General features: G+C 43.1%; 1 protein-coding gene across 1 annotated transcript in view; it reads right to left on the reverse strand.

Moving 5' to 3' along the window:
- Positions 1 to 27,486, reverse strand: part of LOC139746242 (uncharacterized) — a 754,529-nt gene that overhangs the window by 525,325 nt on the left and 201,718 nt on the right. Inside the window, exon 4 of the mRNA XM_071657248.1 lies at positions 3,167 to 3,232. Coding sequence (XP_071513349.1) covers positions 3,167 to 3,224 — 58 coding nt within the window. The 5' untranslated portion in view covers positions 3,225 to 3,232. The remainder of the gene's footprint in view (positions 1 to 3,166; positions 3,233 to 27,486) is intronic.

The raw sequence follows: 27,486 nt of genomic DNA on the forward strand, positions 1-27,486 counted from the left end.
TCAGTTCTCTGTAATGTTGATGACACATCAACAACATTACACAACACCAGACTTGATGAAGACTCTAAGCTTTGTGATGGAGGTCAAAGTGCTTTTCCTCTCTCATTTCTTCTTTATCTAGACAGAAGCTAACGCTCAGGTCTGTGTCCTACTGCTTGTCTGATTGTCATATTAGTTATTTCTCTCTCTCTCTCTCTCTCTCTCTCTCTCTCTCTCTCTCTCTCTCTCTCTCTCTCTCTCTCTCTCCCTGACGTTCTTTGCTCATGACAGAGGGAGCTTTTGAGAGTGTTATTGGAAGGTATGGTGAATCCTGACTAATATGAGTACAGTTGCAGAGATACACAGACGACACAGGCAGGCCCCAGATCCAGACGAGATGATCTTACCTTAGCACCACTGGGAAAGAGAAGCAATCCTCTTAAAAGCAGTAGGAAAAAATAAAAAAAAGGTAGCGAAGAAAAGGACTGTTACCACATCCTTCATTGCCTCCGGCAACACGCCGGATGGGATATAGGTAGAAAGAAATACCTTGCAGGACTACATGTCAGAGGGATATTTTTCATAGGAAAGTCAGAAGCTCAATCAGGGAGTAACGTTCGGGGTCAATCTTGGCTCAGTTCTCTGTGGATGCATGTGTGTGTGTGTGTGTGTGTGTGTGTGTGTGTGTGTGGGGGGGGGGGGGGGGGGGGGGGGGGCTAAAGGAACCAGCGCCTCGTTGATGTATACCACACCATGAATGACCTTACCAGCATTAATAGCTACGGGGGGAAAGGGACAACCACCTCAGTTGACGTAAGAAGTTATATGTGACGTTACCAGAAGTTATGGTTGGCCGGGCGAGACGACCACCTCACTGGTATACGTCATAGGAGACGTTGCTATCAGTAACGGTGGGTCGGGCGAGATCATAAGCTATTGCCTCGTTGGCACACATACACGACGCTACCAACACTAACGCTCGGCCATGGAACAACGCACTTCTTGCCAGAAGAACCGGACTTGTTGTTATCAGATACACAGAAAAATGTTTCTCATTGTTCTGGTATATTTCTTCCTGCTAAACCCATTCTGAATTTAGCTCAACCTCAAAAAAAGCCGTTCAGTTTTCTGATCAATTGATAAATCTCTAGCAAAAGATGTATAAGATATTCAACAAGTTATTCATCTGATGATGACAATACAATAGGCAATGACACCCTTTCGACACCATACATTCATGTAGAACTTACGACGTGCATATCACAGCCCTGGAAATGAACAGGAGGAGGGATATCACATACTCTCAGCCCAGGTATGAAACTTGGGCTCCGAGCACGTGAAAGAGAAAGGTCGTATCGCACTGAGATTAACAGAACGTGATGTTTTCCTGACGAAGAAGATCCGTGTTGGTAAGGGAAACCTACATCTCATTCCAATCTCAGGGTAAAACTACTATAAACTAAGGCGACTGACTCTCAAATGTTCGAGACGTATATATCAGCACTTGGCAATCCCCTCTTCTCTCTGTTCCGTATCAAGAATCACAAGGATCCCTGAGACACGGGGAACTTCTCCAATCTTTCGTTTTTTTTTTAAGGTAGATGGAGGAGAGTACGATCCTCTATACGCTGGACGTGAACCTGTCGGCAAAGGGTCATGTCCCCTGATCAATGAATGTTCCTTAGGATATGTTCAGCCCAGGTACACAAGCTGTCGGCTGGCTGGTTGGGACTGTCGTAAATGAAGAATTTTACCCCAGTTCGATTCTTTTTCCCTCATGTATCAAACGAGACAAAGGAGAGGGGTGAGCAGTAAGTGCGCTGCTCGCCATCTGCAACGCTCTGGCGATCAAACCTCGGGTCGGTGTATTAGGAATCAGCAAAGGCTAACATCTGTTCCACTGAGGCACGTGATGCTCAAGATCAAGCTCGTAAAGTAATTCCTCCTGTCAAACGAACGTCTCATCCTTGCCCATCAAAATGATACATGAAGCTCATGTCCACATACGAAGCCAGACTGTTCACCCACCACAATATAATCTGTGCTAAACAACTCTGTACAAAAGTGTTTATCTTCTTATGTGTTAGTGGTATGTGTAATATATATATATATATATATATATATATATATATATATATATATATATATATATATATATATATATATATATATATATATATATACACACACACCAGTACCACTTACACATAAGAAGATAAACACTTTTGTCTACGAGAAACATTCCACAATCTTTATATTGAAACTTTTGTACACCTCTCACCTTTGGTGGCATCAATGCATGAATACTATCTTCATAACCATCGTGATAATAACATTATAACACTTACTGCAATTCTGAAGCATAATCTAATACCACTCGCGAAACAAAATAACATACAAAAATATTCACACAATAAGGATACACCATGTATAAAAAGACTTGACACCATATAACATGTCAGACATTCGACTTACCACATAAATTCTTAGACACAGTAAAAATTTCTTATCAGGATAGTATTATGATAATCAGTGGTACCTCTCTGTAACTCTAACACGAGTACTTTGACTTGAGTCAATCAAGGCTTGTTTAATATCACTTTTACAAAAGGGTGGAGACCCTATTTTCTGTTGGTCAGACAGAGTGGCTGAAATAGAACACGCCATACCAGGGACCTGTTTTCTAATGGGAGGCCAGAGTCTGACAGTGGCTGAGATACAAAAAGTCATGTCAGAGACATATTTTCTAATGATAAAGGCTGGGGTACAACACTTCATGTCAGCAACCTATTTTCTAATGGGTGATAAAGGCTGGGGTACAATACATCATGTCAGCGACCTATTTTCTAATGGGTGACAGTGGCTGAGGTACAACACTTCATAAAAGTTGTGAAGAGATGAGAACAATGGTGAAGTAAAGGGGAACGGGTATAAGGAGGCCTTATCTTAAAAGATAAGGAAAACACTAGTGGAATTCACTGTATGGGATAAGGGAGGTAAGCACGAATAGAAGGCACTGTTAGGGAGTAAAGGAGGACAACGGTGGCTGAGCACAGTGTCTGAGACATGGGTGGAGGAGAACATTCATCACAGGGGGATGATGAGGGGGTACAGAGGCTACGGTGGAGGAGGGGCCATCATCACAAGTGGAAGAAGAAGAGGAGGGGCGTCATCGTCAGGTACTCACTGTTGTGAAGGTTCTCCTCCAGCGGGATGAGCAGCGGGATGACCACGTTGACGGCCATCTGGGAGTCTGGAACAATGAGAATAACCATGTTACTGTCTGGCTACACACACCCCTGGCTGAGGCTACACCCACCCCTGGCTGAGGCTACACCCACCCCTGGCTGAGGCTACACCTACCCCTGGCTGAGGCTACACCCACCCCTGGCTGAGGCTACACCCACCCCTGGCTGAGGCTACACCCACCCCTGGCTGAGGCTACACCCACCCCTGGCTGAGGCTACACCCACCCCTGGCTGAGGCTACACCCACCCCTGGCTGAGGCTACACCCACCCCTGGCTGAGGCTACACCCACCCCTGGCTGAGGCTACACCCACCCCTGGCTGAGGCTACACCCACCCCTGGCTGAGGCAACACCCACCCCTGGCTGAGGCTACACCTACCCCTTGCTGAGGCAACACCCACCCCTGGCTGAGGCTACACCTACCCCTGGCTGAGGCTACACCTACCCCTGGCTGAGGCAACAACCACCCCTGGCTGAGGCTACACCCACCCCTGGCTGAGGCTACACCCACCCCTGGCTGAGGCTACACCCACCCCTGGCTGAGGCTACACCCTTGGCTGAGGCTACATCCACCCCTGGCTGAAGCTACACCCACCCCTGGCAGAGGTAACAACCACCCCTGGCTGTGACTATACCCTTGGCTGAGGCAACACCCACCCCTGGCTGAGGCAACACCCACCCCTGGCTGAGGCAACACCCACCCCTGGCTGAGGCTACACCCATCCCTGCTGAGGCAACACCCACCCCTGGCTGAGGCAACACCCACCCCTGGCTGAGGCTACACCCACCCCTGGCTGAGGCAACACCCACCCCTGGCTGAGGCTACATCACTGGCTGAGGCTACACCCCTGGCTGAGGCTACACCCACCCCTGGTTGACGCAATATTCCTGTGGATTACATTACAACACACAGTTCACGTATTGCATGCAATCTCTCAGGTAATCAGATTCCGTAGCATTAATAATTAGGGCAGCTCGGTACGACCCTTGAGCACGGTGATAAGATCGTAGAGCATGACGGTACGACCCATGGATAAAGATGAACTGGCTTTTAACCTGATCATTAAGAATCAACTGAAGTTATCATACAGTGGGATCGTACTGTCTTTGCTTAAGGGTCGTACTTTCGTGCTCAATGATCGTACTTTCGTGCTAACGGTTGGTGCAATCGTGTCCAAGGGTCGTACTGTTGTGCTTAAGGCTGATACCATCATGCTTTAGGGTCGTCCAGTCGTGCTCAGGGGCCGCACTATCGTACTGATAACATTATCGTGTTCAAGAGTTAAACTGTCGTGCTTAAGACTGATAAAACCATCGTACTCATGGGTCATACTGTCGTGTTAGAGGCTGAGAACACTATCGTGCTCCAGGCTCGTACTCTCATGCCTCAGCATGATAACAATATCATGCTGAAAAGAGTTATAAATGATGATAAATGGCTTATTCCACACAGACATTGTAGGAAACACTAACGCGAGAGGGTCGGTACGTTATCTCCAAGTTTAATCATCTGTTCCAGCTGCGTCCTCTTCCCGTCTGCCTTCATAAGGAAAAATTTATCACGGAAGATAACAAAAGACAACATGTCAGGCACTCGGGTCCCTGGAGTCACGAACAGTTACGAATAGATTATAATATAGATGAGATAATAAACTATCAGCTTGGGGAGCCCGGCAAGCGTCGACAGAAAACGGTGACAAAGGGTTCTATTTCCCACAGCGTCCTTACCCTGCAAAAATAGACTTTTAAATGCGGTTCAGACTGAACCATTTTTTAAATGTTATATTTCTGAGTAATGACAAGGTTTTGTCAGTACTGCTGCAGCAGCCAACTCAGGTGTCTTGACTTAAAAAGCGAGATGTTTGACTTCATTCAAAATTGACCACACTTGTTCATTCTCTTAACTAGTCCTCTGAAGATGAGGTAATACACGAGAGCGCCCAGGATTCTCGTTTGTCTTTCTTTTTCCTAATGGCGTTTCTGCATCTATGAAGTCACGGATTTGTTATGATTTCTGCATATATATATATATATATATATATATATATATATATATATATATATATATATATATATATACATATATACATATATATATATATATATATATATATATATATATATATATATATATATATATATATATCACACATGAATCAGCCACCAGCGCTGTATCATCAGCGAACAACAACTGACTCACTTCCCAAGCTCTCTCATCCCCAACAGACTTCATACTTGCCCCTCTTTCCAAAACTCTTGCATTCACCTCCCTAACAACCCCATCCATAAACAAATTAAACAACCATGGAGACATCACACACCCCTGCCGCAAACCTACATTCACTGAGAACCAATCACTTTCCTCTCTTCCTACACGTACACATGCCTTACATCCTCGATAAAAACTTTTCACTGCTTCTAACAACTTGCCTCCCACACCATATATTCTTAATACCTTCCACAGAGCATCTCTATCAACTCTATCATATGCCTTCTCCAGATCCATAAATGCTACATACAAATCCATTTGCTTTTCTAAGTATTTCTCACATACAATCTTCAAAGCAAACACCTGATCCACACATCCTCTACCACTTCTGAAACCACATTGAGTTTGGTAAAGTGTGTGAAAGAAGAAAGTTAAGAGTAAATGTGAATAAGAGCAAGGTTATTAGGTACAGTAGGGTTGAGGGTCAAGTCAATTGGGAGGTGAGTTTGAATGGAGAAAAACTAGAGGAAGTGAAGTGTTTTAGATATCTGGGAGTGGATCTGGCTGCGGATGGAACCATGGGAGCGGAAGTGGATCATAGGGTGGGGGAGGGGGCGAAAATTCTGGGAGCCTTGAAGAATGTGTGGAAGTCGAGAACATTATCTCGGAAAGCAAAAATGGGTATGTCTGAAGGAATAGTGGTTCCAACAATGTTGTATGGTTACGAGGCGTGGGCTATGGATAGAGTTGTGCAGAGGAGGATGGATGTGCTGGAAATGAGATGTTTGAGGACAATGTGTGGTGTGAGGTGGTTTGATCGAGTAAGTAACGTAAGGGTAAGAAAGATGTGTGGAAATAAAAAGAGCCTGGTTGAGAGAGCACAAGAGGGTGTTTTGAAATGGTTCGGGCACATGGAGAGAATGAGTGAGGAAAGATTGACCAAGAGAATATATGTGTCGGAGGCGGAGGGAACGAGGAGAAGAGGGAGACCAAATTGAAGGTGGAAAGATGGAGTGAAAAAGATTTTGTGTGATCGGGGCCTGAACATGCAGGAGGGTGAAAGGAGGGCAAGGAATAGAGTGAATTGGAGCGATGTGGTATACCGGGGTTGACGTGCTGTCAGTGGATTGAATCAAGGCATGTGAAGCGTCTGGGGTAAACCATGGAAAGTTGTGTAGGTATGTATATTTGCGTGTGTGGACGTATGTATATACATGTGCATGGGGGTGGGTTGGGCCATTTCTTTCGTCTGTTTCCTTGCGCTACCTCGCAAACGCGGGAGACAGCGGCAAAAAAAAAAAAAAAAAAAAAAAATATATATATATATATATATATATATATATATATATATATATATATATATATATATATATGTTTGGAAGTTGAGAACATTATCTCGGCAAGCAAAAATGGGTATGTTTGAAGGAATAGTGGTTCCAACAATGTTGTATGGTTGCGAGGCGTTGGTTATGGATAGAGTTGTGCGCAGGAGGGTGGATGTGTTGGAAAGGAGATGTTTGAAGACAATATGTGGTGTGAGGTGGTTTGATCAAGTAAGTAATAAAAGGATAAGAGGGATGTGTGGTAATAAAAAGAATGTGGTTGAGAGAGTAGAAGAGGGTGTTTTGAAATAGTTTGGTCACATGGAGAAAATGAGTGAGGAAAAAGATTGACAAATACGATATATGTGTCAGAGGTGGAGAGAACGAGGAGAAGTGGGGGACCAAATTGGAGGTGGAAAGATGTAGTGAAAAAGATTTTGAGTGATCGGGGCCTGAACATGCAGGAGGGTGAAAGGCGTGCAAGGAAAAGACTGAATTGGAACGATGTGGTATACCGGGGTCGACGTGCTGTCAATGGATTGAATCAGGGCATGTGAAGCGTCTGGGGTAAACAATGGAAAGTTTTGTGGGGCCTGGATGTGGAAAGGGAGCTGTGGTTTTGGTGCATTATACATGACAGCTAGAGACTGAGAGTGAACGAATGTGGCCTTTGATGTCTTTTCCTATTGCTACCTCGCGCACATGCGGGGGGAGGAGGTTGTCATTTCATGTGTGGCGGGGTGGCGACAGGAATGAATAAGGGCAGACAGTATGAATTATGTACATGTGTATATGTCTGTGTGTGAATATATGTATGCGTTGAGATGTATAGGTATGTATATGTGCGGGTGTGGACGTGTATGTATACACATGTGTATGTGGGTGGATATATATATATATATATATATATATACATATTTAATTAGCTTATGGATGGGGTGGTTAGGGAAGTGAATACAAGAGTTTTGGAGAGATGGGCAAGTATGCAGTCTGTTGTGGATGAGAGAGCTGGAGAAATGAGTCAAATGTTGTTCTCTGATGATACAGCGCTGGTGGCTTATTCGGGTGAGAAACTGCAGAGGTTGGTGACTGAGTTTGGTAAAGTGTGTGAAAGAAGAAAGTTGAGAGTAAATGTGTATAGGAGCAAGGTTATTAGGTTCAGTAGGGTTGAGGGACAAGTTACTCTGGGAGTGGATTTAGCAACGGATGGAACCATGGAAGCGGAAGTGAGTCACAAGGTGGGGTAGGGGGCGAAGGTTCTGGAGGCGTTGAAGAATGTGTAGAAGGCGAGAACATTGTCTCGGAGAGCAAAAATGGTTAAGTCTGAAGGAATAGAGGCATGGGCTATAGATAGGGTTGTACGGAAAAATGTGGATGTGTTGGAAATGAAATGTTTGAGGACAATATGTGGTGTTAAGTGGTTTGATCGAGTAAGTAATGAAAGAGATGTGTGGTAATAATAAGAGTGCGGTTGAGAGAGTAGAAGGGGGTGTGTTGAAATGGTTTGGTCACATGGAGAGAATAAGTGAGGAAAGACTGACAAAGAGGATATATGTGTCAGAGATGGAGGGAACAAGGAGAAGCGGGAGACAAAACCGGAGGTAAAATGATGGAGTGAAAAAGATTTTGGTTCTTAATATATGTAATGATCAACTAATATAAGGAGTTTAAAGCAACGACAGAGATACGTTTAAAAGCTGACTGGCGTTTATACCAACGCTTCCGTGGACGTGAAAACTACAGGCGTTCATTTTTGGTCACATCTTCGCTATCTTGTTTATCGGACACGAAGCTCTGTTTCCCATTCCATCAGCCATCATAAACAGCCCCAGAAGGACTCACCATTCTGTTTCTGCTTCTATTCCTTTGTGTTACATTGTAATGTAATATCATTTCGCACCAAAAGCCTGGGATAAAAGTTCATACAGACATCTGTGAACCCGATCCATGCACACAGAGATGGTTATTCACCTAACACACAACAATGAGAAGGAAATAAAAAGATTATATTGAACAGTGAATATAGGGCCATAAAACAGGCCACGGAGGAATATAAACAAGAGAGAATCCACTTTCGGAAGCATTAGACGTGGTGCATCGCTGTTACCTTCATCTGTAATGACATGGATATTACTCGGCACACCTGACTCCTGGCACACCTGATACTTGGCACACCTGGCTCCTGGCAAAAACCTTACACTTGACACACCTAACACCTGGCACACATGACACTTGGCACACCTAACCCTTGGCACACCTGACTCTTGCCACACCTGACACTTAACACACCTAACTCTTGGCACACCTGACACTTAGCACACCTGACTCCTGGCACACCTGATCCTTGGTACACCTGACTCCTGCTGTTTAAAGTGATAGATAATTATAAAACTGACGTAGTAACATTTTCTATTTTCCGGAGTAAAGTTTGTACAACGTTAAACCTTTTTAGTTTCAGCATTAATTTTTTTTCAAAGGATCCAGACACAGACAAAAGTCTTCATCGACGTAAAGCCTCTAATTAAACAGGAAAAGTGGCAGGAGAGGAAAAAAAAAAAATCTAAAAATTTTGCAAGTAGGGAAAGTATGACCAGAAAACATAATATAGATTATGAATATATATATATATATATATATATATATATATATATATATATATATATATATATATATATATATATATATATATATATATATATATATTATACTTGATCGCCGTTTCCCGCGTCAGCGAGGTAGCGACATCCTCTCATATACACACACACACACACACACATATATATATATATATATATATATATATATATATATATATATATATATATATATATATATATATATATTTTTTAAACTTTGTCGCTGTCTCCCGCGTTTGCGAGGTAGCGCAAGGAAACAGACGAAAGAAATGGCCCAACCCCCCCCATACACATGTACATACACACGTCCACACACGCAAATATACATACCTACACAGCTTTCCATGGTTTACCCCGGACGCTTCGCATGCCTTGATTCAATCCACTGACAGCACGTCAACCCCTGTATACCACATCGCTCCAATTCACTCTATTCCTTGCCCTCCTTTCACCCTCCTGCATGTTCAGGCCCCGATCACACAAAATCCTTTTCACTCCATCTTTCCACCTCCAATTTGGTCTCCCTCTTCTCCTCGTTCCCTCCACCTCCGACACATATATCCTCTTGGTCAATCTTTCCTCACTCATTCTCTCCATGTGCCCAAACCATTTCAAAACACCCTCTTCTGCTCTCTCAACCACGCTCTTTTTATTCCACACATCTCTCTTACCCTTACGTTACTTACTCGATCAAACCACCTCACACCACACATTGTCCTCAAACATCTCATTTCCAGCACATCCATCCTCCTGCGCACAACTCTATCCATAGCCCACGCCTCGCAACCATACAACATTGTTGGAACTACTATTCCTTCAAACATACCCATTTTTGCTTTCCGGGATAATGTTCTCGACTTCCACACATTTTTCAAGGCTCCCCAAATTTTCGCCCCCTCCCCCACCCTATGATCCACTTCCGCTTCCATGGTTCCATCCGCTGACAGATCCACTCCCAGATATCTAAAACACTTCACTTCCTCCAGTTTTTCTCCATTCAAACTCACCTCCCAATTGACTTGACCCTCAACCCTACTGTACCTAATAACCTTGCTCTTATTCACATTTACTCTTAACTTTCTTCTTCCACACACTTTACCAAACTCAGTCACCAGCTTCTGCAGTTTCTCACATGAATCCGCCACCAGCGCTGTATCATCAGCGAACAACAACTGACTCACTTCCCAAGCTCTCTCATCCCCAACAGACTTCATACTTGCCCCTCTTTCCAAGACTCTTGCATTTACCTCCCTAACAACCCCATCCATAAACAAATTAAACAACCATGGAGACATCACACACCCCTACCGCAAACCTACATTCACTGAGAACCAATCACTTTCCTCTCTTCCTACACGTACACACGCCTTACATCCTCGATAAAAACTTTTCACTGCTTCTAACAACTTGCCTCCCACACCATATATTCTTAATACCTTCCACAGAGCATCTCTATCAACTCTATCATATGCCTTCTCCAGATCCATAAATGCTACATACAAATCCATTTGCTTTTCTAAGTATTTCTCACATACATTCTTCAAAGCAAACACCTGATCCATACATCCTCTACCACTTCTGAAACCACACTGCTCTTCCCCAATCTGATGCTCTGTACATACCTTCACCCTCTCAATCAATACCCTCCCATATAATTTACCAGGAATACTCAACAAACTTATACCTCTGTAATTTGAGCACTCACTCTTATCCCCTTTGCCTTTGTACAATGGCACTATGCACGCATTCCGCCAATCCTCAGGCACCTCACCATGAGTCATACATACATTAAATAATCTTACCAACCAGTCAACAATACAGTCACCCCCTTTTTTAATAAATTCCACTGCAATACCATCCAAACCTGCTGCCTTGCCGGCTTTCATCTTCCGCAAAGCTTTTACTACCTATTCTCTGTTTACCAAATCATTTTCCCTAACCCTCTCACTTTGCACACCACCTCGACCCAAACACCCTATATCTGCCACTCTGTCATCAGACACATTCAACAAACCTTCAAAATACTCATTCCATCTCCTTCTCACATCACCACTACTTGTTATCACCTCCCCATTTACGCCCTTCACTGAAGTTCCCATTTGCTCCCTTGTCTTACGCACCCTATTTACCTCCTTCCAGAACATCTTTTTTATTCTCCCTAAAATTTACTGATAGTCTCTCACCCCAACTCTCATTTGCCCTTTTTTTCACCTCTTGCACCTTTCTCTTGACCTCCTGTCTCTTTCTTTTATACTTCTCCCACTCAATTGCATTTTTTCCCTGCAAAAATCGTCCAAATGCCTCTCTCTTCTCTTTCACTAATACTCTTACTTCTTCATCCCACCACTCACTACCCTTTCTAAACAGCCCACCTCCCACTCTTCTCATGCCACAAGCATCTTTTGCGCAATCCATCACTGATTCCCTAAATACATCCCATTCCTCCCCCACTCCCCTTACTTCCATTGTTCTCACCTTTTTCCATTCTGTACACAGTCTCTCCTGATACTTCTTCACACAGGTCTCCTTCCCAAGCTCACTTACTCTCACCACCTTCTTCACCCCAACATTCACTCTTCTTTTCTGAAAACCCATACTAATCTTCACCTTAGCCTCCACAAGATAATGATCAGACATCCCTCCAGTTGCACCTCTCAGCACATTGACATCCAAAAGTCTCTCTTTCGCACGCCTGTCAATTAACACGTAATCCAATAACGCTCTCTGGCCATCTCTCCTACTTACATAAGTATACTTATGTATATCTCGCTTTTTAAACTAGGTATTCCCAATCATCAGTCCTTTTTCAGCACATAAATCTACAAGCTCTTCACCATTTCCATTTACAACACTGAACACCCCATGCATACCAATTATTCCCTCAACTGTCACATTACTCACCTTTGCATTCAAATCACCCATCACTATAACCCGGTCTCGTGCATCAAAACCGCTAACACACTCATTTAGCTGCTCCCAAAACACTTGCCTCTCATGATCTTTCTTCTCATGCCCAGGTGCATATGCACCAATAATCACCCACCTCTCTCCATCAACTTTCAATTTTACCCATATTAATCGAGAATTTACTTTCTTACATTCTATCACATACTCCCACAACTCCTGTTTCAGGAGTATTGCTACTCCTTCCCTTGCTCTTGTCCTCTCACTAACCCCTGACTTCACTCCCCAGACATTTCCAAACCACTCTTCCCCTTTACCCTTGAGCTTCGTTTCACTCAGAGCCAAAACATCCAGGTTCCTTTCCTCAAACATACTACCTATCTCTCCTTTTTACACATCTTGGTTACATCCACACACATTTAGGCACCCCACTCTGAGCCTTCGAGGAGGATGAGCACTCCCCGCGTGACTCCTTCTTCTGCTTCCCATTTTAGAAAGTTAATACAAGGAGGGGAGGATTTCCGGCCCCCCGCTCCCGTCCCCTCTAGTCGCTTTCTACGACACGCGAGGAATACGTGGGAAGTATTCTTTCACCCCTATCCCCAGGGATAATATACACACACACACACACACACACACACACACACGCACACACACACACACACACACACACACACATATATATACATATGAAAAATGTAAGAAACAATTTAGAAAACAAACTTTTAGCTTGAAATGAATGAAAAAATGAACGTCACATAATGGTTCAACCTCTGGCTATGGAAAAGGAAATGTACAATTTATTCACACAAACGTCAATAGCAGTTCTCATCAATTTCACCACTGAATCAATATATATATATATATATATATATATATATATATATATATATATATATATATATATATATCAAGATATACACATATACATACAAATATATACACATATACAGATATATACATATATAACATGTACATATTCATACTTGCTCTCCTTCATTCATTTCAGTCTTTACCCTGTCCCACACGAAACAGCATTCGTTCCCACTCCGTCTCTAGCTGTCATGTGTAATGCACCGAAACCACTGCTCCCTGTCCACATTCAGGACCTACATACCTTTTCATGGATTACCCCAGACGTTTCGCATGCCCTGATTAAGTCCAATGACAGTACGTCCGCACAAAACATCATTCCAATTCACTCTATTCCTTGCACGTCTCTCATCCTCCTGTATGTTCAGGCCCCAATCGCTCAAAATCTTTTTCACTCCATCCTTCCACCTCCAATATAGCCTCCCATTTCTTGTTCCCTCCACCTCTGACACATATATCCTCTTCGTCAATCTTTCCTCACTCATTCTCACTATATGACCAAACCATTTCAACACACCCTCTTCTGCTCTCTCAACCACACTCTTCATATTTCCACACAACTCTCTTATCCTTTCAATACTTTCTCGATCAAGCCACCTCACACCGATATTGTCCTCAAACATTTCATCTCCAACACAACCACCCTCCTCTGTACAACCATCCACTGCCTATGCCTCGTAACCATATAACATTCTTCATCGCCCCTAAAACCATTGACCCTCCCCCACCCTGTGACTCACTTCCGCTCCCATAGTTCCATTCACTAAGTCTATTTTCAGATATATAAAACACTTCACGTCCTCCAATTTTTGCCCATTTAAACTTACAGCCAAATTAACTTGTCCCTCAACCCTACTGAACCTAATAACCTTGCACTTATTAACATTTACTATTAACTTTCTCCTTTGGCACACTTTTCCAAACTCAGACACCATCTTCAGCACTTTCTCCCACGAATCAGCCACCAGAGCCGGATTATCGACGAACAACAACTGACTCACTTCCCAGGCCTTCTGATCCCCAACTACTGCATACTCGCCCCTCTCTCCATAACTCTTGCATTTACCTCCCTAACCTCTCCATCCATAAACAAATTAAACAACCATAGGGATATCACACGCCCTGTCGCAAACCGACCTTCACTGGGAACCAATCACTCTCCTCTCTTCCTACTCGTACACTTGCCTTACATCCTTGGTAAAAACTTTTCACTGCTTCTAGGAGCTTATCTCCCACACCAATACTTTTAAGACCTATCACAAAGCATCTCTATTAACCCTATCATATGCGTTCTGCAGATCCATAAATGCTACATACAAATCCATCTGTTTTTTCAAGTATTTCTCACACACATTCTTCAAAGCAAACACCTGATCCACACATCCTCTACCACCTCTGAGACCACACTGCTTTTTCCCATTTTGGTGCTTTGTACATGCCTTTACCCTCTCAATTAATAACCTCTGTAGGTTGAGCACTCACCAAATCCCCTTTGTCTTTGAACAATGACACTATGCATGCATTCCGCCAATCCGCATTTCACCACGATCCATACATACACTGAGTATCCTTACCAACCAATCAACAACACAGTCACCCCTCTTTCTTAACATATTCTACTGCAATACCATCCAAACCCGCCACCTTGCTGGATTTCATCTTCCGCAAAACTTTCACCATCTCTTCTCTCTCAACCAAACCATTCTCCCTAATCCTCTCGCTTCGCACACCACCCCGACCAAAACACCCTACATCTGCCACATTCTACAAACCTTCAACATACTAACTCCATCTCCTTCTCACTTCATCACTATCTGTTATTACTTCTCCCCTTGCCTCCTTCACCGATGTTTCCATTTGTTCTCTTGCCTTACGCACGTTATTCACCTCCTTCCAAAACATCTTTTTATTCTCCCTAAAGTTTGATGATCCTCTCTCATCCCAGCTTTCATTTGACCTCTTTTTCAACCCTTCCACCTTCTTGTAGACCTCGTGCCGCTTTCTTTTATACATCTCCCAGTCATTTGTAATCCTTCCTTGTACGTATCTTCCAAACGCATCTCTTTTCTTTCACTAACATTTTTACTTCTTCCTCTCATCTCTCACTCCCCTTTCTAATCTGCCCACCTCCCACCTTTCTCATGCCAAATGCAACCACTGCTTCCCTAAGTACATCCCATTTCTTCTCGTGCTTTTTTTTTTTTTTCATAAATTCCTTATCTCCTATGGTCACATGTCTGATATTTAGACTGAGTACAAAATACGAGACTATAAGGCGGGAAAAATTACGGGTCTTTTAAGTACTATACTTGAACAAGATATTCTCTCGTTGCTTCAAAAAAGTTAACTTTCAACTTCTCACTTTTTGAGGAACTTGGTGAGAGATATATAAGGCTGGCTGGACTATTACTTCCCTGCTCTTTAGTATTTTTTCTGTCTCTCTCCTCTCCATCATGAAAGTTAAAAGACCCCGAGCGGAAGTTTAAAACGCTACCGTAAGATTTCCTCGGAGGTGACGTATATGCAGCGTAGTCTAAACGAGGCCATAACGTTCTTCCAACCAACACTTTATACCGAGCCTGGAACCTCCACCTATTCTCTCCAACAACAACACTGTCTTTTGCCCCAACGCCACTACTGCTATCTCCACCAACAGTCTCCCTGCACGGCTACAATGATATGAAGTCCCCTTTGCCCTAGCACAATCAACACTATGCTTGCACATATCACTACCATCAATATCATTCCTCAAAGATCAGTTCTCTAGTCATGTGAATACCTCAACCCTCTCTTCTACCACCGAGCTACCAAGATTGTACCCACTCATAATCTCACAGTTTCGAGTCATGTGGCGACCCTTATACCTCCAGCCTCATGTGAACCGAGTTACTTTGTTTCAATTTCTCGCTATGGATCATACATATGATCATTACAGGACTAAGTATACGACGACATAATTCGATGGGAGGGTTATAAGCTGACAAGTGTGGCACAACTGACCACAGGTGGGTCTGGCAGCTTGCCTAGTGCAGCTTCGACATGGGACACACCAGCCACACTGTCACAACTCCCTCTGTTGCCCACTGTTGCCCAAAATTTGGTACTTCCAGCTGCGACGTCATTATCCTGTCCCTCTTCTCAAGCTGTGAAGTCATTATCTTAGACCTATAAACCTAGCTCCACCAGCTGGTTGGGGAAGTCAGAACACTGTCCTTGTGCCACCAGCTCCACCAGCTGGGGACTCAGAACGCAGCCCTTGTTTAACTCATCCTTACCAGCTGGGAAGTCATAACACAGCCAATGTATACCTAGCTCAACCAGCTGGCATGATAGAACAATACCCCTGTAAACCTAACTCCAGCAGCTGGGAGGCCACACTAGCCCTGTAAACTTGGCCCCTCCACCTAGTGAGGTCATTATATTGCCCCCGTAAATTCCATTCCAACAAATGGGGAGTTGATATACTGCCTTTGTAAACTTACCTCCTCCAGTAAGTACGAGGAAACACTACAACTGTCAGCCCAGCTTCTCAAGCATTAATATCAGAAACAGTGTTTCTGTCCCTCAGTAATTTGCAACGCAGAAACCACCACTGATAACTGCAACCCGTCGACGCCGTAATGATGAGTATCATCACCGCCGAAACAAGTAGAGACAAAACGTAGATAATACCACTCTTATCTCCATTTAGACCCAAGGTGTACTACGGTATGCAACCCGGTTGATAGATGGTGTATCGCGTATGTGCCCTTCACAAGTCAGAGCTGGCAAGAAGCCCTAAACAACGAGGGAGTCTGAAGCCTTAGTCTCGTGATTAACACTCGTGAATGTTGCCATCACAGCGTCTCCAGGGGCCAGGTAATTATGGGCTGCTTGAGTGACTGTCATTAAGAACGACGATATTACGATACACAAGACGATATTCCAGGTAAAAGCATTTATCGTTTTCTGCATCGATATACGACTTTCCTAGGCACGAATAATGATATATATATATATATATATATATATATATATATATATATATATATATATATATATATATATATATATATATATATTATTGTTATTTTATTATACTTAGTCGCTGTCTCCCGCATTAGCGAGGTAGCGCAAGGATACACACGAAAGAATGGCACAACCCACCCACATACACATGTATATACATAAACGCCTTTACACGCACATATGTATACCTATACATTTCAACGTATACATTCATATACGTACAAACATATACACATATACATATGTACATATTCATACTTGCTGCCTTCATCCATTCTCGCCGCCACCCCGCCACACATGAAATGGCACCCCCCTCTCTCCCCGCGCACGCGAGAGGTAGCGTCAGAAAAAGACAACAAAGGCCACACTCGTTCACACTCAGTCTCTAGCTGACATGTGTAATGCACCGAAAACACAGCTCCCTTTCCATACCCAGGCCTCACAAAACTTTCCATGGTTTACCCCAGACGCTTCATATGCCCTGGTTCAATCCAGTGACAACACGTCGACCCCGGTGTGCCACGACGTTCCAATTCACTCTATTCCTTTCACGCCTTACACCCTCCTGTATGTTCAGGCACCGATTGCTCAAATTCTGTTTCACACCATCCTCCCACCTCCAATTTGGTCTCCCGCTTCACCTCGTTCCCTCCTCCTCTGACACATATATCTTTGTAAATCTTTCCTCATTCATTCTCTCCATGTGACCAGACATTTTTAGTACACCCTCTTCTGCTCTCTCAACCACACGCTTTTCATTACCACACATCTCCCTTACTCTTTCATTACTTATTCGATCAAACCAACTCACACCAAATGTCCTCGAACATGTAATTTCCAACACATCCACCCTCCTCCGCACAACCCTATCTATGGTCCATCCTTCACAACAACCATATAACATCGATGGAACCACTATAATTTAAAACATACCCATTTTTGCTCTCCGAAATAACGTTCTCCCCTTCCACACATTCTTCAACGCTCCCAGAACCTTCGCCTCCTCCCCCACCCTGTGACTCACTTCCGCTTCCATGGTTCCATCCACTGCTAAATCCTCTCCTAGATATCTAAATCGCTTCACTTCCTCCAGTTTTCTCCATTCAAACTTACCTCCCAATTATCTTGTCCCTCAACCCTACTAAACCTAATAAACTTGCTCTTATTCACATTCATTTTTAGCTTTCTTCTTTCACACATTTTACCAAATTCAGTCACCAGCTTCTGACTCACTTCCCAAGCTCTCTCATCCACAACAGACTGCATACTTGCCCCTCTCTCCAAAACTCTTGCATTCACCTCCCAAACAACCCCATGCACAAACATCATAGCAACTTCCCTCCCACACCATATACACTTAACACCTTCTGCAGAGCATCTCTATCAACTCTATCATATGCCTTCTGCAGATCCATAAATGCTACATACAAATCCATTGTTTTTCTAAGTATTTCTCACATACGTTCTTCAAAGCAAACACCTGATCCACACATCCTTTACCACTTCTGAAACCACACTGCTCTTCCCCAATCTGATGCTCTGTACATGCCTTCACCCTCTCAATCAATACCCTCCCATATAATTTACCAGGAGTTCTCAACAAACTTATACTTCTGAAATTTTAACACTCACCTTTATCCCCATTGCCTTTGAATAATGACACTATGCATGCATTCCGCCAATCCTCAGGCACTTCACCATCAACAATACATACGTTGAGTATCCTCACCAAACAGTCAACAACACACTCAGCCCCTTTTTTTAATAAATTCCACTGCAATACCATCCAAACTCGGCGCCTTGCCTGCTTTCATCATCTGCAAAGCTTTCACTACCAATTCTCAGTTTACTAAACCATTCTCCCTGACCCTCGCACTTCGCACACCACCTCGACCAAAACACCCTATATCTGCCACTCTATCATCAAACACGTTCAACAAACCTACAAAATACTCAATTCAACCCCTCACTTCACCACTACTTCTTATCACCTCTCCATTAGCCCCTTTCACCGATGTTCCCATTTGTTCTCTTGTCTTACGCACTTTATTTACTTACTTCCAAAATATCTTTTTATCCTCCTAAAATCTAACGATATTCTCTCACCCCAACTCACATTTGCCCTCTTTTTTACCTCATGTACCTTTCTCTTGACTTCCTGCCTCTTTCTTTTAGACATCTCCCAGTCGTTTGCACTAATTCCCAGCAAAAATCGTCCAAATGCCTCTCTCTTCTCTTTCACTAATAATCTTACCTCTTCATCCCACCACTCACTACCCTTTCTTATCTGCCCACCTCCCACCTTTGTCATGCCACATGAATCTTTCACGCAAGCCATCACTGCTACCCTAAATACATCCCATTCCTCCCCCACTCAACTTACGTCATTTGCTCTTATCTTTTTCCATTCTGCACTCAATCTCTCCTGGTACTTCCTCAAACAAGTCTCCTTTCCAAGCTCACTTACTCTTACCACTCTCTTCACCCCAACATTCTCTTTTCTCTTCTGAAAACCTCTACAAATCTTCACCTTCACCTCCATAAGATAATGATCAGACATCCCTCTAGTTGCCCCTTTCAGCACATTAACATCCTAAAGTCTCTCTTTCACGCGTCTATCAATTAACACGTAATCCAATAACGCTCTCTGGCCATCTCTCCTTCTTACATCCCTATAGTTATATGTATCTCTTTTTAAACCAGATTTTCCCAGTCACCTGTCCTTTTTCACCATAGAAATCTACAGGCTCTTCACCATTTCCATTTACAGCACTGAACACCCCAAGTACACCAATTATTCCCTCAACTGCCACGTTACTTACCAATATATATATATATATATATATATATATATATATATATATATATATATAAATATATATATATATATATATATATTGGTCTGAAAAATATAGCAAACCTTAATGTTTCGTATCATATCTGCGAATGGTTTTGTTAGAAGGCTTACGCGCCAGGCAGCGAAGACGTTATCGTAATCTCTTTGAGTATTGTGGCACGATCCTTGAGCACGACGGTACGACCTCTGGTCATCATACGTCTGAGTCGTCGTCTTCCTGAACCCATCTTATCACACCCAAGGGGTCGTACTTTCGTGGACAAAGGTTGTTATACCTTCGTTCTCAAAAGACGTCCCTCAGTGCTGATGAGGTTAAACCCTTCGGCCTGCTGATACACCTCACCGACCACAGTCAGATGAAATCACACTCCACCCCGTCCGCACAGCCGCTCCATGTGACCAGTCACTGTACTGAGGCAATGCTACTTATCTGCGCGAGCGAGACTACAGCAGGAAACTGTTCCACGGCAGCAGAGCAAAGAGAGAGAGAGAGAGAGAGAGAGAGAGAGAGAGAGAGAGAGAGAGAGAGAGAGAGAGAGAGAGAGAGAGATTATGAACTGCATTTGGACTATTGCCAAGCAGGATACAATGGAGGGACTTTTTTTTTTTCCGATATGTTTATCACCCCGTGCAACCAGCGGCCCTCTCACCTCGTCCATTCTCAAGGGAGATACGGGACGACCTGTTGCCAACGAGCCTTGTAAAATATTTCTTTACATAAAGGCAATCTTGGGGGGATGAAACTTTCCGAATTGTATCTGTGGAGTTCAGGAAGTTCGGGGCATTACATGCATAAACATACACAGATACAAATACAGACACACACACACACGAACACACACACACACACACAAAAAAAAAAAGAGACAGACAGACAGGCAGACACACTCACACACACACACACACACACACACACACACACACACACACACAAACAGACAGACAGCACACACAAACACACACAAAAAAAAGACAGTCAGACAGACAGACAGACACACACACACACACACACACACACACATACAAACACAGACACACAAACAGACAGACAGTCACATACACACACACACACACACACACACACACACACACACACAACACACACACACACACACACACACACACACAAACAAACACACACACACACACACACACACACACACACACACACACACACACACACACACACACACACACACACACACACACACACACACACACACACACACACACACACACACACACACACATATAAATCAGACAGACAAACACGCGGACATGCCCACAACCGTGTATAAGTTTATACATCTAATTGTAAATGTGTAAATTTGTGCAATAGGGGAAGTAATTGTATTACTTGTGAAGCGCCGTCACTTGAACTTCCTCTACATTCGACATTCACTGTTTAATCATTTACCTTATTCCATTCTGTCATTACACTATTGATATATAGGATCTACTTCTTTACATAGTTTCTAACATGTGTTATGCTGAATTTCTTGCCATATCCTGTTGTTCCCATATTTGCATCCTGACATCACAATAACTAGTTTGAGAACTCGAAGCTTGTGATCAAGTCTTTCCTTTTTTCTTCACTCCTTCAGAATTCATCTGTGTTGCTCTCCACCTGTATCATTCTTTATTCTTTTTTTCCATTTCATTTACCGAACGTGACAAGCATATCCCAGCGACATGTCGTTAGTCATGAGCTTAAAAACAATTTCAACATGTGCCAATACGCAATTTATCGCTTTTACAATTCTCCTGACCTGATTCTCCGGCGACAGTTTACGTACACTCGGTGAGAAAAGTATCTTACGATTTTTGTGCGAAACAATACGAGTCGACGGACGAGGCATTTTGAGAAATTCCCTTTAGTCTAGCTTCACTTTGGTAATCTAAGTTTCATGATATCGTAATATATCGATTACTAGCGACATTTCCCGTTATTTGCCGTAACAAATGCTATATTGATTTAATTTTCTATGAAAATAACAATGAAATGGGGCTGCCATAATTATTAGGAAATTTGTCTCACATACACACTTACTAACCCGACGAAGACAGCACAAGCCGTATTGATCATTTCGAAATTCATCGGACTCATCCGGGAAGATATTTCTTTTTTTTTACCGTGTGTACAATGTCAACCATCGTGTATCTCTCAAAGGCATTCCTGTAGCTTGTGTTCTGTTGGATGGCATTCATATCGATGCTTTCCTTCAATGCGTTTTGTCCTCATCCTTTATATCATCTACCTCGGTTCCGCTACACCAGTCATGAATCAGACTCACTGTGAAGCTTGTCAAATATCACTTTTTAGTTGATATCATCCTCGTCATCTTGGACGTCGCTCGTGACCTTATCCTCATGTGCAGAGGCATTTGGTTAAGAGTCCGGTTCTGGACAGTCATCAGAGCAACGAGAGCATGATGGCACCGACACCCCACTGGTAACCTCAGCCCATTTGGGTAAGAGTCCGGTTCTGGACAGTCATCAGAGCAACGAGAGCATGATGGCACCGACACCCCACTGGTAACCTCAGCCCATTTGGTTAAGAGTCCGGTTCTGGACAGTCATCAGAGCAACGAGAGCATGATGGCACCGACACCCCACTGGTAACCTCAGCCCATTTGGGTAAGAGTCCGGTTCTGGACAGTCATCAGAGCAACGAGAGCATGATGGCACCAGCACCCCACTGGTAACCTCAGCCCATTTCCGAGAGGGCTCCTCTGAGATCTGTATTGTTCCCTTCCACTAATAAAGTCTTCGCTCCACCAAATGAGTTTATCCCCCCTTACACCTACCTGGAAATCTAGCTTCGTTACTCAAATTGTATGTAGTTTATCAAACGCCATCTCATAGTAAAAGAACAGACGGTCCATCTATATTATCTCTACTATATAAACCGAAGCTCGCTCTTTCAAAGAGACCTTGAGATATTTCTTACGTACACTTTTCCCACCTTGTCTCTCACTTCTTTGGCCTCTCCTCTAAAAGTAATCATCGATTTGTTTTATGATAATGTTTTCCAGTCTAAACTCGTTGGTGATACTAGCATGTAATTCGGGGGAATTTCTCAATCTTCTTTCTTAAAGATAAGCACGACGTATGCTCTGTTTCCTTGGTACTAACACCCTCTTCCTGAAGTTCCTTGAGCAGTCTACGTTTACTTTTAAAAGACAAAAGAGATGTCATCAGGACTATTTCCGTCATTCCATAAATCAAAGAGTTTTCCAGGTCTTCTTCCCCAATCCTTTCTAGTTGGTGTTGGGGCTATACTACTCTTTCAGTATGATAAAATTTTTGAACCTAAAAATTTTGCTCAATATTTTCTCTTCATCTTCAACCCCTTATTCCTACCGTACCCATTAGCATGATGAGCTGCTCTTGAACCGACAATTTTCTCTTGGAAAATTTATGGAAACGTCCTTGATTTTTCTTTACCTTCTCCACAACGTTCTTTATAAACTATCTCTACTCCTCTTCCCTTATATTGCTATATTCATTCCTTGCTCTAAAGTACCTGTCATATGCTAGTTGGCTAACGTGCCTCTTATATCTCTTCCAGAGTAAATCCCTATGCTCTTTTCTTTTTGACGTCTATGGCTGAACCACACATCCCTCTCTTTTTGAACTCTTCTTTGCTATCTAACCCCCGTGTCTATTAATCTATGGCAGCCCGCCCCTCTGCTAACGTCTGCAGTTGTGATTCGTCTTTTTTGACACTTGGTTAGGTAAGAATCAGAATTTTCACCATCATACACACACCCGTCCTGGATACTTTACACTTTCCTTAACCTTTCAACTAACGGTCCAAATGTTCCTTGGTTGTTCTGTCTGGAATATATTGCCCTCCCTTCCTCTCGCTCCATACAGTAAGTCGACTCGTCCTGATTTAGTATCCAATGAACCCTGTTCAGCTACCATCCCTGCTGCTCTGTGTCTTATCTTTCCTCAACCCTCAGGATGTTTTCCTAATTCTTGCACTTTCTTCTATTCCCTCTTCGTTGATCCTGGAATAATGGCCTCTTAAATAAGCTCTACTTTCCTCCACAAAATGGAAAATCTTTCTATAGTTTCACTCATGATTCTTTCCAGCAGTCTATAGCACCCGGAGACCTACAAACTACTGTTTGGCCTCTCGTGGTCCAAGATCTATGCATTGTAAACTGCTCGACATTTCTTTCTTTTCTAACTACTGTCTTGCCTTGGTGGTGATCACGAAGATAAGTGAGCGGGCTCTTGACGAGGGCTCCTGAGAATGTTCTGGACATGAGGGTTGAAAGGCTGACACACACACACACACACAGGATTGCTCTGTGGGATATATCCAGTTTCAGTAAATACCGTAAACCATGGCGAATCAATATATTTTCAAGACGTACCTTCTTTGGCCTACCAAGGCACAACGAAGTCTTCTGTGGATGCCCTATTTTCCTTAATGGAACAAATCCGGTGTCACATTCCAGGCCAATTCAGTACTTGGGAGTGATGATCAACACCGAGTGAAGGAACTGCAGATTCTTACGATGCGTGTTGAGCGAGTGTAAAACCGAGTCTCTGTTACTCTACTAGGTCTCAGGTCACTCGGGTAATTGGCTATTGTATAGGATTCGTGTTTTCTCTTTCCCAACCGCCAACTAAGCTAATCAGCGCAATTAGTGACAGGAAACTCTTACGGTTCCAGACACTCTCATTCCTAGTTCCTGTTTTCAATCCCCAGGTGCAGAGAAAGCCTCTCCTTCCACAAGAACCCGCTCACCAAAGCAATTCCATCTGTGAACCTTACGTTCTTGTTGAAGCCAGGGTTAGCCACTTTGCATCTCCCTCGTAAATAAGGACAGGGAAACCTCGGGTGTGTATAAGTTGCTTGGCCTCGTACATCATGCCTGGCGATAGTCCCTTGACTTTGTTGAATGAGATGGGTTATGTGTCTGTCACACTGAGGGGGGATGTCAGTCGACTGCATCCTATATTCAGGATGAAATACACACACACTGACACCTGAAAGTCACACTGTTGAACTGATGTAATCTTATACACAAGCGTAACAAAAGAGAGTGAGCGATGTCTCATACAACCGTAGCCTGCAGCGACTCCTGACTTGGATACATGAGACGTCTCAAGAATCGTAGCCACGAACCACTGATCCTGTGACGTGGGGATGAAGTCAGGAGATCTCTGGTAAGGAATCGCAAAAGTGGAAACAAGAGTTACATGCTTGGATGGCATGTGAACACGAAGTAGATTTGGTCATGCAGTTATAAGGGAATTCTTCAGCTTACTGCGTATCTTCAGGAACGAGGAAGATAAGAATGTGGAACTCGCTGCCATGTGCATCATCCTTTCATCACCTGACCACTAAAAGGTACTAGTAAGATTTGAATGTGTATAATATAGGTTTAGAAATTGAAAATAGAGGTAACAATAGAACCAAAGTCTTGACTGCTAACATAGGTTTAGAAATTGGAAATAGACTTAACAAGTGAATCGAAGCCTTGTCTGCTATTGTAGATCTAGCAGTCAGAAACTGATTTAGCAACAGAATCAAAGCCTGAACTATTCAGCAACAGAATCAAAGCATCTTGTGTTAGCAATCCAGTTTTGACTCTGAACTAAGTCTATTTCTAATTTCTAAATCTACCAAACTTACTTCTAATGTCTAAACCTATCGTATATGTGGTGAAATGTGAGTGTGTGTGTGTGTGTGTGTGTGTGTGTGTGTGTGTGTGTGTGTGCTATACCTATCTTAACGGCGCGGGAAGGGAATTTTATACTCATACATCTAAACTGATGTATGCTGTCTGCATTCACACCTTAATCACTCACTTTATCCTATCTATTTTCTAACATTAAACTATCATAGAGAAATTACATTAGATAAAGGGTATTAGGGAGTATAGAAAACGAAAGTCATTGGACAAAATAGAAAATGGAGCTTAATCTAGTTTACAGATCACAGCTGATATTCAGAAGGGTTGGGAAGGGAACTTTATTACTGTGTACCAGCACGGGTGAGGCTCGAAGCTGTTGTGGTGTCGAAATGCTACTCGGGGTCACTGTATGTGTGGGCAGTCACCTATTTATACTGTAAGAGGAGGGGATTTTACACTCGTAGGACCCCATATCTAGAACACACTGTGTAACCGTGTATGTGTGTGTGTGTGTGTGTGTGTGTGTGTGTGTGTGTGTGTGTGTGTGTGTGTGAGTGGTTGGGTGGGAGATCGGTTGCTGTTTCTTTGAAGCGTAAAATCGGTTTCCTTTCGCGAACCTGCATGGGATATACAGACACTCGGGACAAGATTACATTCATATAAGAAACTTCTGTGATGCGTCGGGATCTTATGATAGTGCTGAATATAACTTGTCTTCAGTTATTTGCTGTACAAGATAGAAGGTTCTATATTCACGCAAAATGGGGTATTTTCTTTGATGTTAGCTGAGACGGCACGGGCAACTGCATAACCTAATCATTGCCATCTCATGAACGCAATATATATATATATATATATATATATATATATATATATTGGGAATTTTTTGGATATCTGGGAGTGGAAGTAGCAGCGTATGGAACCATGGAAGCGGAAGTGAGTCACAGGGTGGACGAGGGAGCGAAGATTCTGGAAGCGTTGAAGAATGTGTGGAAGGCAAGAACGTTTTCTCGGAGAGCAAAAATGGGTATGACTGAAGGAATAGTGGTTCTAACGATGTTATATGTTCGCGAGGCATAATAATGCTCGCGAGGTTGTGCGGAGGTGGGTGGATGTGTTGGAAATGAAATGTTTGAGGACATGTGGTGTGAGGTGGTTTGATCGAGTGAATTATGAAAGGGTAAGAGAGATGTGTGGTGATAAAAAGGGTGTGGTTGAGAGAGCAGAAGAGGGTGTTTTGAAATGGTTTGGTCACATGGAGAGAATGAGTGAGGAAAGATTGACGAAGAGGATATATGTGTCAGAGGTGGAGGGAAAGAGAAGAAGCGGGAGACCAAATTAGGGGTGGAAAGATGGAATGAAAAAGATTTTGAGGGATCGGGTCCTGAACGTACAGGATGGTGAAAGGCGTGCAAGGAATAGAGTGAATTAGAACGATGTAGTGTACCGGGGTCGACGTGCTGTCAATGGATTGAACCAAGGCATATTAAGCGCCTGGGGTAAACCATGGAGAGGTCTGTGGGGCCTGGATGTTGAAAGGTAGCTGTGGTTTCGGTGCATTACACATGACAGCTGGAGACTGAGTGTGAATGAGCGTGGCTTTTTTTGTCTGTCTCTGGCGCTGCTTGCTGGAGGGGAGAGGCGCGGGGGGGTGGGGGAGGTTATGCCATTTCGTGTGTGGCGGGGCGGCGACGAGAATGGATGAAGGCAGCATATATATATATATATATATATATATATATATATATATATATATATATATATATATATATATATATACCTTCAGACACAAT

Source organism: Panulirus ornatus, chromosome 64 (genome assembly GCF_036320965.1).
Source record: "Panulirus ornatus isolate Po-2019 chromosome 64, ASM3632096v1, whole genome shotgun sequence".
In the NCBI taxonomy this organism is placed as follows: Eukaryota; Metazoa; Arthropoda; class Malacostraca; order Decapoda; family Palinuridae; genus Panulirus; species Panulirus ornatus.